Here is a 14,315-nt window from a genome sequence, read left to right as displayed (position 1 = left end):
ATTTCTAAAATACATGACAATATAGAATTCTAAGTTCAGCTAAGAGAAGGCAGAATTGATTTCTGTCTGTGAACTATTTGTAATCTAGATGCACCGTAACCAGTAACTTGAACAACTTGTACCATGCAATCAATTAATTAATTATTAATTATTAGTTTTAAGAAAACTATTTAAACTTTTCAGCCAGTGCTTCTATGTTGTCATTTCAGACCTCTGGGTATAACAAAGGTCAGAATGAAAGTTCACTTTTGGCTCACCAGTCCCATACATTTCCCGTAACAGTTAATAGTAACCAGGTCTTATTACATAAAATGGGATCTAGTGGTAAAGTAACACATCTTCACGGTAGCCCATGTTGATAAATATGCCCCTTCTATATTTAAGGCTGGATTCTATAAATGGAACTGCTCCGTGCGGTTGTCAATCAACCGCACGGTGCCATTTATAGAATCACGCCTAGTAGCGCCCAAGTGTACCTAGGTGTCACTAGGTATCTGTGAGGGTTCATAGTCTGTCACGCGTGAGACACCAGTGTGCCAACAATCCAGTGCTGACAATTCGGTGCAAGAAATAAGCGCGCCGCGGAAAAACTTAATTTTAGAGAGCTCCGAAGCGAGGTGTGAGTGGGGAACCCCCCACTTTACTGCAAAGTGTTCATGCTGCTATTGGGGGGGGGGTTGGAACCCTGCATTATAGAGAAAACGGAACTTTTCTGATTTTTTTCAGAAAAAGTTCTGTTTTCTCTATAATGTGGGGGGTTGCACACCCCTCACACCCCCCAACGGCAGCGCGAACACGATGCAGTAAAGTGGGGGTTCCCCACACACACACCCCCGTCAGAGCTCTTTAAAATGAAGTTTTCCCGCGGCGTGCTTCTTTCTTGCGCCTAACTGTCAGCGTTAGCTTGTTGGCGCGCTAGTGTCTGACGAGCGATTATCTCGTCACCATCTGTGAGGAAGGCACCAGTTTATCAGGCCATGTTTTACTAGGCCTAATTTACCGGTGCCTATCTCTGACACCTAAGTAGACCACACCTTTTTAACGCCCCTAACCTTGCCCACCTTTCAGGTCCAGGCATCTTTAAGCATTAGAAGGCACCTCCATTTAGGCGTCACTAGGAGCCTTAAGAGTTCGGCACCAAACTCCTGTTAATTAAAAAAAAATTTTGATAACTAGTGCAGTCAATTACCACACCAATTTTTTTTTTTTTTAAAGTTGCATGTCGATTCCAAAGTTAAGCGTCGTTAGGCGCCAATTAAGATGCCTCATGGAGGTGCCATTTATAGAATCTGGACCTTACTGGTCACTGATAAACATACAACTCCTTTTGAAAATCCCCTAGTTATAAAAAACATTATCATGCAATCAACCAGACAGAAGGGAAATTAAAAAATGTAATAAATAAGTCAAGGAAAATCCCTTCTTAAATTGTACTTTGCTGTCTCTCAGCATGCAAAGATTGCCTTCTGGAGCAGATGCCACAAGTGAGCAATTTTCTAATTTCTAGCGCATATCTAATTTAATATCTTCTGTGAATGTTTAGCTAGACCATTCTTAATACCCATAGGAGCCTGAGGCACAGAATAGTCTTTAGCAAAAATCTTTCAAGCAACACTTTTCCAGCAGCTGTTACCCCATCATCTTTGGCTCCTGTCTCCTTTTACTGTACAGCATTAGTAGACCTTCTGTGTCTAAAGCAAATACAGGTTGCACCCAAGCCAAGTAAAACATGTTCGGAGCACCCACCTCACTGCATAACCTACTGAAATGGAACGGAACTCAACCAAGAGTAAAGGCAAGAACTGTACCACTCTGCGTGTCAGCAAGAAATCTACCCTATCCCTCGTGGAGATATGAAGTGAAACTGAAAGCCATTATAAATGGAGAGAATTTTCTAAACTCGCAGATGTGTTATTAATAGGGTTACCAGCCATTCGGATTTCCACGGACATGTCCTCCTTTTGAGGACATGTCCAGGGGTCAGGACAGCTTTTCAAAACCTGGCGCTTTGTCCGGGTTTTGGGAAAAGCTTCTAAAATTGCTGTTGGGCAGAACGGCATACGCGCGTGCGGTCATCGCATCACATCTGTGAATGTGCGGATGCCATTCTTCTCGACGAAATTAGGCAGTGGGGGCGGGGCTAGGGCGGGATTGGGGGGTGTGATGGGGCAGGCCTAGGGTGTCCGGATTTTCCAAACAGAAAATCGGGTAACCCTAGTTATTAATAACATCAATATATGTATTCTGTTTCAGCTGAATTATTTTCCCTAAGACAGAGGGAGTTGCTTTTTCTTTGATGAAGCTTAGGAGGGTGTTTGTCACTCAATTAAATCAGTTTCTCAGTATATCACAGTCTGGCACTTTTCAGTAACTAAATGGAGAATTTCTGTTTTCCAGATGCCTTCGCCTTTCACTGCGGTTAAGAATGTATTTCTCTTTCTCACAGGGACACAGTTTACTGAAGATACTGCTAGAGAAGAGGTTAACATTATAGAATGAAGTAAACAGAATGGTGGCCCTTTTTTAAAAAAAATATTTACATTTTCACAGGCAGAGGGTTAAAAATTTCATAAGTAGAAAAATAAAGTTGCTTTTCTAAATTATTTGCTGATCGAGAGTGCCTAGGCCTATCTCTATAATTTATCAGTATTTAAAGGGAAGGGTGATACCGAAATTTGGTTTTCAAAGTCATTGGGAGAGACTTACAATGTTCATTTACAGCTAAAGAATGGGAACATATTTGTGGGGAGGTGGGTAAACCTGTGCTCTTATACAGGAGAATGCTTATAAGGTAGGTGGTATTATACCCCAGAGAGACTCCATAGGATGTATCCTCAATCGTCGGCTATATGTTGGCGGTGTCATGCAGCAGTGGGCACCTTTCTACATACCTGGCGGGAGTGCCCAGTGATAGTCCCTTGTTGGCGGGCTGTGATGAGGTCTTTGTCATTAATGTTGGGGATTACTGTTCCTGTTACTCCCCAAGCATGTTTACTGGGATGTCAAATATCTGTGAGACTACATGGCAAACCCAAGTTTTGCGTATGGGTTTAGCGGCCATTAAATGCCTTATCGTAGCTTACTGGAAAGTCTCTGGTTCCCACTTTGAGCGAATGGAATGTGAAATTAGTCTTGATGGAGAAAATGGAAATTTATGTGGCCAAACACCGGGGATATTATTTGCAATCCCTCAAAACCTGGACTGTTATTACTCAGAAATTGCATATTTGGACTAATGGAGACTGTATGATCCTGATATATGTTATTTGCAGAAGGGGGGGAGGGGGGTTTTATGGGAGGGGAAAGAAGATGTTGTTGTATGCCAATGTGGAATTATGTTGCTGTTAGTATTTGTATCAGTATGGAAGCTGTACTTATTGTGTTATTTGTTCTGTTTATTCTATTTGAAAACCAATAAAAAGTTAAAATTTAAAAAAAAATTATTTGCTGATCACAAAAGCTCTAATCTAGCAGTTTGCTAAGATCATTTTTATTATACTTTTATCAACCAACTGTAGTATGAAAATCGTTTCAGGATTTCTCCAATGCATATGCATGAGATCTATTTGCATACACTGAAAACTTGACTGGGCTGCAGTCCTCAAGAACCGAGATTGCCCACAGCTGCATTAAAGCATAGTGAAACATAAAGCTCTCTATCAGGTCCATGTTGCCCAAACTAAAACAGAAATAAAAAGATTATACCATAGGAAAGTTGACTTTTATTCTAATTAATTTAGCTCTTTGTCAAAAAAATAATGAAGCAAAGAAAAATGACCTGGCAAATTATTTCTCCTGGTATGTACATGTGAAAATAATTCAAAATAAAAAGCCCTATATTCACTAAGCATTGAACAGAGACAAATTAATAGATCTGGTTCCATATAAAATTACTGAATCACTGTCATTAGATAAATCAACATGTAGTTTAAATGATATAATATTCATATTTCCCTGATAACAGATTCTGTGTAAATGTTTGTAATTATGAAGTTAAAAAGGCAGGTCTCTCTGACAGAAACATAGATCATGACAAAATCATCTGTTTCTAGAAAGATTTTGGTGAGGTTATTATTAAAGAAAGGCTAATTGAATTGCAAATGTAAAATGAGGGAAAACATGCTATTTGTTTGCTTTGTATGAGGATATGTCTAAGCAATGCATCACAAAGACTAATGTTTCACTTTTCCCCAAGTCTGTTCAGTTTGTACAATGTGCATGGTCATATCCAATGCATGGCTTTTTACGTGTAAGAAGGAAAAAGCCATATAGAAGTGAGTGCCTCAAAATGCAGAGGCCTCCTTTCACAAACACAACACATCCATGCCAAATGCAATTACTGAAACGCCTGCATGAAGCTAGCTAAAAACAAAGAGCTGCCGCTCATGCCCATACTGGTATAAATTTATCTCAAACGGCATTCGGTAGTCATCCAAGCTGACATTAGACACCAGTATTGAGTGTCTGAACTGCCATATCTCTTTCATATTTGGTAACTTGCACCATATAAACCTACTTTTCTTTCAAGGCCTTAATCCATATCACAGATTTATGGTGCTAAGAGACTCTGTAAGGACAGTTCTGCAACGAGGCAACAGCACTTCCATGCCCCTTGCATGTGTCAACGCTGAGAAAATTTGCACCAAGCACAATTCCATGAACTTGTGAATAAGTGCTATTGAACTAAGTGCAGGGCACCAAGTTAAGCAAGAATCTCACAGAATACTGTAAGGTACACATGCCTTTACCACATTTATGCACAAGTAGTTACACCAGGTGTATGGCTCGTGTAGCTACTGGCACATAAATGTTTGTCCCACCAGTGGTGAGTTATGATTTATTCCAGGACAGAACTTTGGCTCCAAGGAGTTGTTACAGAATTAGTGCTCAGTGTGGGTTGCCTACTAAGTACTGCCAAGTTGTAGTATTACCCATTTGTACATTTAAAGTATAAATGTGTGTATGATTTTATTATGCAAGTTATTTTTCAAATGTATCCCGCTTAGAACCATCAGATAATGTGGGTTAAAAAATGTTTTAATAATAAATAAATGTGTTTACAAATGACCTAAATAAAGTAGAGCTTGCTCTCCTCTATGAAATACCCACCACCCTACTTTCAGAGCCACTACACAACACTATGATACCTGTTCAGGGGATCTCTTAAGTTATTCTGGACGGATACACTTTTGCAGTTCACAAATCTAGTTGATCAAGGCCATTCTAGACTAGTGGATCAGAATCTAAATTCTACACACTGTCAACACAATGAACTTGTTCTTTCATTAAGTCGACAAGTGTCTGAAAAATAATTACCAAGGTAGAAACCCAGTGCATAAATGAGATTGCCCTTACCTTCAGAGAGTCAAAGCAGGCAATAACACGACCATTTTCCACGTGGCAACTCCGTGATGGATGGGCAAACTTGCATTCCGCATCAGATCGCGAACAAGTACCTCTCTGAAATTCTCTACATACTTCCAAAGTCAGCCATTTTGTATCACGAACCAGGGAAACATTAACAGCCATATTAAAAAGAATTTATAATTCAAGCAATCACACCTTTATTTTTAAGGATGATATGACCGCTTTAAAAAAAGGGTAAAAAAGTGAATTCAAGTTAAAAGTGATAAAATAATTAACTTGTTGCTTTGGTAAAATTTCTATTTGTCAGCACTTGAGGTTTTCATTTAAGTCAAACTGTGTCTGTTTAAACAAGAACTAAACACAAAGCCAATCATAAAATAGAAATATTATCAGAATAACTGAAAATTAGATTTAGAGGCCTGCTCCTAAAAGTGCAATTGTAGAAGTTGAAATATAAGTGTTAGATTTTGTGCCACTGCCGAAGTTACTTGAAAATTGCTGGCAGACTTTCAAAAGGATTCTGTGCTCTCCAGTAAATGGTTTCAATTATTCTTGCAAAAAAAAAAAAAAAAAGCATATAGAGCCGCACTGTCAGTGTTACAATTTATGGAATGGTCTTGTTCTTCCAGAAAAGGAAAAAAAAACAAAACTTTTTAGTCTCCTTTTTATTTCTTATGTACTAAAAATTAGGTTTCAAGAGCGTTAAAATGAGCAATGGATGCACTAATTCATGAAAAAGAAAAGCTTTGTTACGTACTTGGGGAAATTGGCAGAGCAAGCTGAGTGGAAAAGAAAAAATACAGACGAGATGCCGTTGGAGTATGAACTGTAAGCAATGCCAAATTCCAAAAAAGAAAGAAAAAAAAAAAAAAAAAAAAGAGAGGCAGCCCTAGGCAGAAATCCAAGCAACGGTGGCTTCAGAAAAGGCACTTTTCAGCAACCTGCAGGGAAAAGAGAAATAAAATCAGCTACAGCAGAACAACCTTCCTTTCTTCATACTGCTCTGAAAAGCAACTATATTAGTTTAAAACAGGAAACCTCTAGACAGCAACAGTGCGGCATAGTGCAGTCAGCCATTGTAGATGAAAAGGGCATTTCCCACACGAAGCTGCGCATGGTAGGAGGAAGCAGCCAATTACATTTACTGTTGCAGCAGAGCTCTGGGCAGCTACCCAATACAAGCTATTCTCTCATATTGATCAATTCTGGCATTCAATTTTGTGCTCACTGTACAGAAAAAAAAAAATGATGCCTTAGTCTGACACGACAGTCCCTGGTGCATTTTAGATTTTACTGGGCTTAGGCAGGTTTCCTCTTTAAAAGCAGCTGTCTTGATTTACGATTTACAAACATGCAAGTGTATGAGCGGTGGGCGTGTATGGTGAGGTGGGGGGAGTGTGTGTATGATTATGCATATAGGGTTACCATATGGCTCCAGAAAAAGGAGGATGGATTGAGACATCCGGGTTTTACTTCCATTGCTTTCAATAAAAAGTAAAGCCCAACGTCTGTCCTTCTTACTTCCATTGCTTTCAGTAGAAGAAAAATCCGTCCTTCTTTTTCTGGAGCCACATGGTAACCCTGTGCATCTTTATGGGGGTGTGGTGAGTGGGTGCATGTATGTCTGTGTTTATGTATATGTGCTTGCCTGGCTGTTTGTATGTATCAATATGTTGCTGTGCAAGGGTGTAGGGGTATGTGAGAGAAAGACTGAATGTGAGTGCATGTGGGAGGGGAAGGGGAGATACATATATATATTTGTTTGTGTGTGTGCGTGCAGAGAAGCTATTCTTAAAAAGTTGTTGATGGCCATATGCCACCCTCTCAGCACAGCAATGTAAAGGAGGGTGTGGTGCAATGACAGTGCCTGGGTTACTAAAAATGAAAAATATAAAATCACTTTTGGGTGTCCTATTAAAATATTACTAAGTAATAAAGCAAAAGAGAACACCTAATGGGTCTGTGACCCTGTTTCAACTCTTAAACTAGGCAGGGTGTTGTCAGGAACTACTGCTGTCCTACGTGTGTGATCCCAGGACTGGACAGATATGTGATGGAGTTAGTGCACCACTCCCTCACCTGTGTACATCCACTGGCAGCTTACACTTCATGCATGTCCCTCTTTCTCTGGGGCAATTCAGCATTGGTAGAGGAATCTCAATTGGAAATTATTTTTTTTTTTTTATAATTCTTTATTCATTTTTAAACTTTCAACAAGTGTACAATATAAGTAATACATAGATTTACTAACATCACTTGATAAATCTATCAAGATCATAACAAAGGTATATATATCTAAACCCTTCTTCCCCCCTCCCTTTCCATACAATTATTTAATTGAATCAATCTTTGTCATATTTCTTTTTTTTACATTTTTATTTATTTATTTTTTTTCATTTATATAAACCCTCCCCTTTCCCTTCCAATCATAAATAATGTTAATAAAATGGTGTTTATTCATTACAAAACAATGTCAATGGCCCCCATATTTCATTAAACCTTTTATAATTTCCATTTTGTATTGCTATTGAACGTTCCATTCTATATATGTGACATAGTGAATTCCACCAGAAATTAAAATTAAGTCTTGTGTGATCTTTCCAATTTGTAGTAATATGTTGCATGGCAACTCCTGTCATAATCAATAAAAGTTTGTTATTACTTGCCGATATCTGACTCTTTTTCCTCATAGATATGCCAAATATCACAGTATAATAAGTTAATGCTATAGGATTATCTAATAAAGAATTTATTTGATCCCAGATCGAATTCCAAAAGGCTAATATATAGGGACAGAAAAATAAAAGATGATCCAAAGTCCCTACTTCAAGCTTACAATGCCAGCATCTATTAGACATTGAACTATTTAATTTTTGTAATGCTGCCTGTACTGATGAGGGCACTTAAGGGTGTACCGGGGGCGGTGGGAAGTGCAGAATTACAAGAGTATCATTACCGTACTATGTTGAGGGCTTATGTCCCCCAGAGCCAGGCTTATCATATGGGGGTGTATAGACACACAGCTTTGTATCAAATGTCATTCAGCTGTGAACTCCTATGTGCAAGGTCTGTGAACTCCTATGTGCAGGATTTCTGGAGGGAGGTGGCTTCTTTTTTGGGTACAACTTTGAACACAGCCGTCTCTCTCTCGGCGCCTGGTATGTTATTTTGTCATTTTACTTTGTTAAATATGCATCCAGGTCGGGAAAAATTGTTTGTTGTAGGGAAGAAATGTATTATGAACCATTGGTTGCCTGACCAGCCTCCCTCTGTGTGGTATTGGGAGGCGAGAGCTGTAGCTGGTTCCCAGAATAGACGTAAAACTTTCCTTCAAGTGTGGATTCTTTATCTGAATGTCCTGACTCTGAGAAGCCGCAGTCAGATTCTGAACAATCTATGACTTGGTGATTTGTGATTTCTAGAATATATACTTGGGTTGCCTACTATGTTTCTGTGGGATGGGAGGGTTGGAGGGGGGGAGAGGGGCCGAAGGGCAGAGTGGTCCTGTACGGATGGGGATTTGAGGATGGGATGGGTAAGGGTTATTGTTACAGAATATTTTTTGTCTTTGTGTGGTTGTTGTATTTGTCCTTGATTGCAATAAAAAGATTATTAAATAAAATGCATGTCCCTCAATATTTTGGCTCCAAAATCTCTCTTAGTTTAGTTAGATCAAACACTACCACCATCTTGTTTTCCGCTGTATTTGAAGATGTGACGCAGGAGGTTTTGGCCCTGCAGCACACTCTCAAAGTGTCTTACTCAACCTTTTGTTAACCTACAGTTGTATGAAGTCTGTAACAGATGTCTAGATTACAATAAAGACACAAGTTCAAGCCTTTCAAGAACATGATTTCATTCATCCAATTGTGCTTTTAAATCAACCAGTTTCTGCTTGCAGGAGTCATACACACTTATCTCAGTTACTCACTCTATAAGATGCCACCACCTCTGTCATTTTTCCTGTTACACACTAACACAATTACCTCTCTGGAAGATTTACCACACGGTAAAACTTGAGTTACTTGTATAAAGTAAGTCTGAGGTGGAGGCTGACTTATTAACAAGCGCACAGTGAAATACGATTGCATAAGAACAAATAAGATCCAGGTTGCTATGTAATTTTGATATGGGGCAATTCTATAACTGGGTGCCAAAATTAGGTTTATGTTTATTTAAGATTTGATATACCGCTCCTGCATTTTACTGACCTCAGCGGTTTACAATGTATCAAACTAAAATGAAATTAGGTACCGTACTTGAGAAAAACTACCCTATCTGTCCTGAAGGCTCACAATCTAGCTAAAGTATCTGATAAACTAAAAATAAGTAATAACAACATATAATACATTTCCAAGATCAAAAATCAAAGAAATAGAAAATAGAAATAATGGAAGAAGATACTCTATTGTCATTCAACAGTGATAATTTTTTTTTTTATTGATAGGATCCTCAGACGGCTGTCAGGGTATATGACGCCTGCAATCACAGCCCTTATCTTTACTGGGAGTTCCATTTTGGCGGCTTCTGTGGTTTCCAGGCCATATTGCTGAAACCGTGAAAGCTGCCGAAACGGAACTCACGCTGATACTCACCTTGACTCTGAAGAAGAAAGTTTTGAAAGGCGAATTCACATTGGGAAGGGTGAAACTGATTCCAAAAAAGGCAAGTGGCAAAATAATAATATATAAATCATGGTATAAATTAAATTTTTGATAATTAAGATAAATATGGATCAATGAAGATAAGGGCTTTGATTGCAGGCGTCATATATACCCTTATAGCCGTCTGAGGATTCTATTGATAAAAAAAAAATTATCACTATTGAATTGAAAATACGACTGGATTGAAGGCTGTGGAAATGTGATATTGGGATATTAGTCTACTGATTAGCTTAGCACCTAAATTCAGCAGTTACATGTATAACTGATAGCAATCTGTAAGTTACGTGTGATGGTCACGCTGCCCATGTGACAATTTCACACTACGGCAGTTTAGTGCACAATTCTAAAATAGGGTTTAGGTGCTATACGGCCATGTACGCATGTCAGTGTATGCTTACTCACGTGGATGGCAGTATTCTATAAAGTTGGTGCATAAATTTAAGCGCCTTGTTACAGAATAAGAAGAGTATGGTCTCTGATCTGCTACCAACATTGGCACAGCACCTGCCTGTTTTCAGATTTTCCCTGTGGATTCCGGCAAATTCTACAGGAGCCCTCTCCCACTAAATTAATGGAAACGATTGTTCAGTAAAATGAAAGTGGCACATGGGCTCAATTTAGACAGACTACAGAAACTGGAGTTGAGTCATCCAAGTTCCGAGCACACGTAAATTCATCAGTATATTAGAAAAGGAACTGTCCTTTAAAAAAACATGCAAAAATTCACAAGTATGTGCTGGCCATGTGCAGTGGGAGAAACCATTTTATATATTTATCTATCAATGTCTAAAACAACAGAGGCAGCTCGGCAATATACAAATCTAAGGGCCGACACTTACACGTGTGAGTTGGTATTTTAGAGCCCAGATATGTATGTGGACCATTCTGGAAACTTAGACATCTGTACTTCACTGGTTGTCAGTTGTCTCTTTATTGTGATTCTGGCTTGGGAGGGGATAGGGGAGAGTGAGAGATGAAGATGAGGGGGTATTGGAGAGAGGCTGGCTCAGGGGTGGAAAATCATGCACACTGAAAGGCATAGAAACATATTGAAGTCCCTCAGAGGACAACATTGAGAAGAATTCTTGATGGGGAGAGAAAGCATTGATACAGGAGCAAATAAGGATTGCTAGACACAGGGACAATTGCTTGAAAAGGGGTGATTCTGAAAAAGGGATGATGGATGCAGGGGAATGGAGAGGGACACAGAGGAGAGCAGCTCAGGAAAGAGACAGAGGGGACAGATGATGGACAGAAACGATTGGGACAAAATGTAAAACAGACAGGCAATCCTGGGAAGACAGTTACAAAAAACCAAAGAAAAGAAACTCTGGGGCCTATGGTAAGTGAATGGAAAAATAAACCGCTAAGACAACAAAAAATAGAAAAAAGTTTTTTATTATGAATTTATTTTAAAATGTCAGCTTTCAGAAATGTTTTTCAACAACATAAAGGCAAAGTGAAGTACTATGAAAACAAACTAACCACACTTCACTACGGTGGACTTTTCCAAAGATGAGCTAATAGAAGAAAGTCACTAAGGGCTCCTTTTATCAAGCAACGGTAGAGCCTGATTAGTTGCTAGCAATGTGCCTTGCCACCACATGCATATAACAAGCCACATTCTGAATGAATGAAACCAAGACAAACTGCAGTAAATTCATGAAACACAGGTGCAAAAGACAAGCGTATTGCAGCGCATTAGTGGGATGGTCTGGGAACAACTGATGCTCTTAGAACTCTCTATGTGCAAGGGTGACTTGCAGCAGAGAGTGGAAAACAGTCTTAAGAGCGTCAGTTCTCAAGAGACTAAAGTTGGGAGTTGGGAATTCTTGGGATTTAATCTTCAGTTGTTCTGATTAGTTGCAGTCAGCGTGTCTCTGTCTACCCCGCCCAACCCAGAAAGGTATTTCCATCAAGCTGGGTGGAGCTCCTAAAAGCCAGTCAGCACAAGTTGGAGCACGGGTGGGGCTGAGTTCTTTTGGGAAATGTACCCAAGGAATTGAAATTACAACATTAATTGTAAGCCATATCAAATTCAAATGTGAACTGTTCCAGTGGAAACAATAGTCCTATTATATTTTTTTGCAAACTGTAAAAAGAATGTGCTCTCCATGTCTTAGGCAATACTCTTAAAATTGACATGGCAAGTAAATAGTTGATATGTCACAAATGGTGGAACAATTAAGTAGCACATAAGAACAGTCATACTGGGTCAGACCAATGGTCCATCTAGCCAAGTTTCCTGTTTCCAATAGTAGCCGATCTAAGTCATAGTACCTGGTAGAAAACCAAATAGTAGCAACATTTCATGCTACCGATCCAGGGCAAGCAGTGGCTTCCTCCATGTCTGTTTTAATAGCAGACTATGGACTTTTCCTCCAAGAACTTGTCCAAACCTTTCTTAAACCTAGCTACACCAACTGCTGTAATCACCTCCTCAGGTAATGAGTCCTAGAGCTTAACTATTCTTTGAGTGAAAAAATATTTCCTTCTATTTTTTTTAAAGCATTTCCATGCAATTTCATTGAGTGTGGGTGGAAAATTGATTCATTATTATCCATTCTACACCACTCAGGATTTTGTAGACCTCAAATCATATCACCCCCTTAAACATCTCTTTTCCAAGCTGAGAGCCCCAAACTCTTTAGTCTTTCTTCATACGAGAGGAGTTCCATCCCCTTCATCATTTTGGTTAAAACATAAGAATTGCCGCTGCTGGGTCAGACCAATGGTCCATCCTGCCCAGCAGTCTGCTCACGCGGCAGCCCCAAGGTCAAGACCAGTGCTCCAAATGAGTCCAGTCTCACCAGTTTAGCATGAACTTGTCCAACATGAAACCCTGGTTGCTCTTCTTTGAACCTTTTCTAATTCTATTATATCTTTTTTGAGTTACAGCAACCAAAACTGTGCACAATATACAAGGTGAGGATGCACCACGGAATTATTTTGTTTCAGTTATTGAAATAACTTTCATGAAGTTTTCCTGAATATCTGGAGAACACAGGACAGTTAGACCCACCAATGACCTCATACTCACTCAAACTGGTCCTTACTGGGCACCACTCACCACAGAAACCAACTGAATCCTATGCCATGAGGATAATTTGTGTCACTGTTCTGAACATAGCTTTTTCTTAAGGTCTTGAATTAGTCATGCATTTTTAATGAGAACAACTAATGGGTAGACTGGATGTACCATTCAGGTCTTTATCTGCCATCATTTACTATGTTACTATAGAACCAAATCTTTTCCAGAGAAGGGAAAATGGTAAAAGGGGAGTGGTAAGTTACCAAACCTCCCTTCAGCCTATTTCAATAGCTATCACACTTTTGGAATCAGAGTAACATTTAAAAAATAGTCTCAGCGCTGGAAATTCTAGGACCTCCTTGAAATATATACACACTACTATCTGGAAACAGTAAATGTGTCTGGGAAAATTCTTAGATTTAAATACATTCTCAATAGACTCTAGCTTGTGATGAAGACTTATGCTCAGTTTGATCACAGATACCAAGGAGACTAGTAATAATGACACTTGAGCTTCCAAGTTCTTAAATTGCTGCTCCACAACCCCAAACTTACTTCATAACTAGAGTTTTATTTGAAGTCATAGAGTGAAGGAGTCAAAAAGGACTCGGCATGGTCATGTTTCAGCTAATCAGCCTGAATCAGGGGTCAGTTAAACCTTCAAAATTATACAAAACAACAAATAGATAAAGAACATAAGAATTGACGCTGCTGAGTCAAACCGGTGGTCCATCATGCCCAGCAGTCCGCTCACAAGGCAGCCCTCTGGTCAAAGACCAGCACCCTAACTGAGACTAGCCCTACCAGCGTATGTCCTTGTTCAGCAGGAACTTGTCCAACCTTGTCTTGAATCCCTGGAGGGTGTTTTCCCCTGTAACAATCTCCAGAAGAGTGTTACAGTTTTCTACCACTCTCTGGGTGAAGAAGAACTTCCTTATGTTTGTACGGAATTTATCCCCTTTCAACTTTAGAGCGTGCCCTCTCGTTCTCCCTACCCTGGAGAGGGTGAACAACCTGTCATTGTCTACTAAGTCTACTGGATATATTATAAACAGGTAGATCCTCAGACCGCAAAATGCCAATTCAAACCACAATAGCACAAATATGATCTTAGAATAGGGTGGCTATAATCTTGTATTACTGGTGAACAACATATTTCTGTTTATAATTTTCACCTATGTGACTGAAGATTAATCTAATATGCTGTTAAAAACCAGGATGATCAATAAAATCAGACTTCATATCCATGTGAG

General features: G+C 39.2%; 1 protein-coding gene across 11 annotated transcripts in view; it reads right to left on the bottom strand.

Annotated features, from left to right (window-relative positions):
- The window catches only part of MBNL3 (muscleblind like splicing regulator 3), a 293,323-nt gene that overhangs the window by 161,060 nt on the left and 117,948 nt on the right, over window positions 1-14,315 (bottom strand). For 10 of the 11 annotated variants that reach the window (XR_004539476.1, XR_004539477.1, XM_033944821.1 and 7 more), the window contains exon 2: window positions 5,356-6,308. The exons of the other annotated variant lie outside the window; for it this stretch is intronic. Coding sequence is in view for 8 of the 10 variants with exons in the window: in XM_033944821.1 (XP_033800712.1) it covers window positions 5,356-5,529 (174 nt within the window). In the remaining 2 variants the exon portion in view is untranslated. The remainder of the gene's footprint in view (window positions 1-5,355; window positions 6,309-14,315) is intronic. 11 annotated transcript variants of the gene reach the window in all.

Source organism: Geotrypetes seraphini, chromosome 5 (genome assembly GCF_902459505.1).
Source record: "Geotrypetes seraphini chromosome 5, aGeoSer1.1, whole genome shotgun sequence".
Classification (NCBI taxonomy): domain Eukaryota; kingdom Metazoa; phylum Chordata; class Amphibia; order Gymnophiona; family Dermophiidae; genus Geotrypetes; species Geotrypetes seraphini.
The sequence above is the reverse complement of the archived record's forward strand: the minus strand, read 5'-3'. Positions and strand labels throughout refer to the sequence as shown.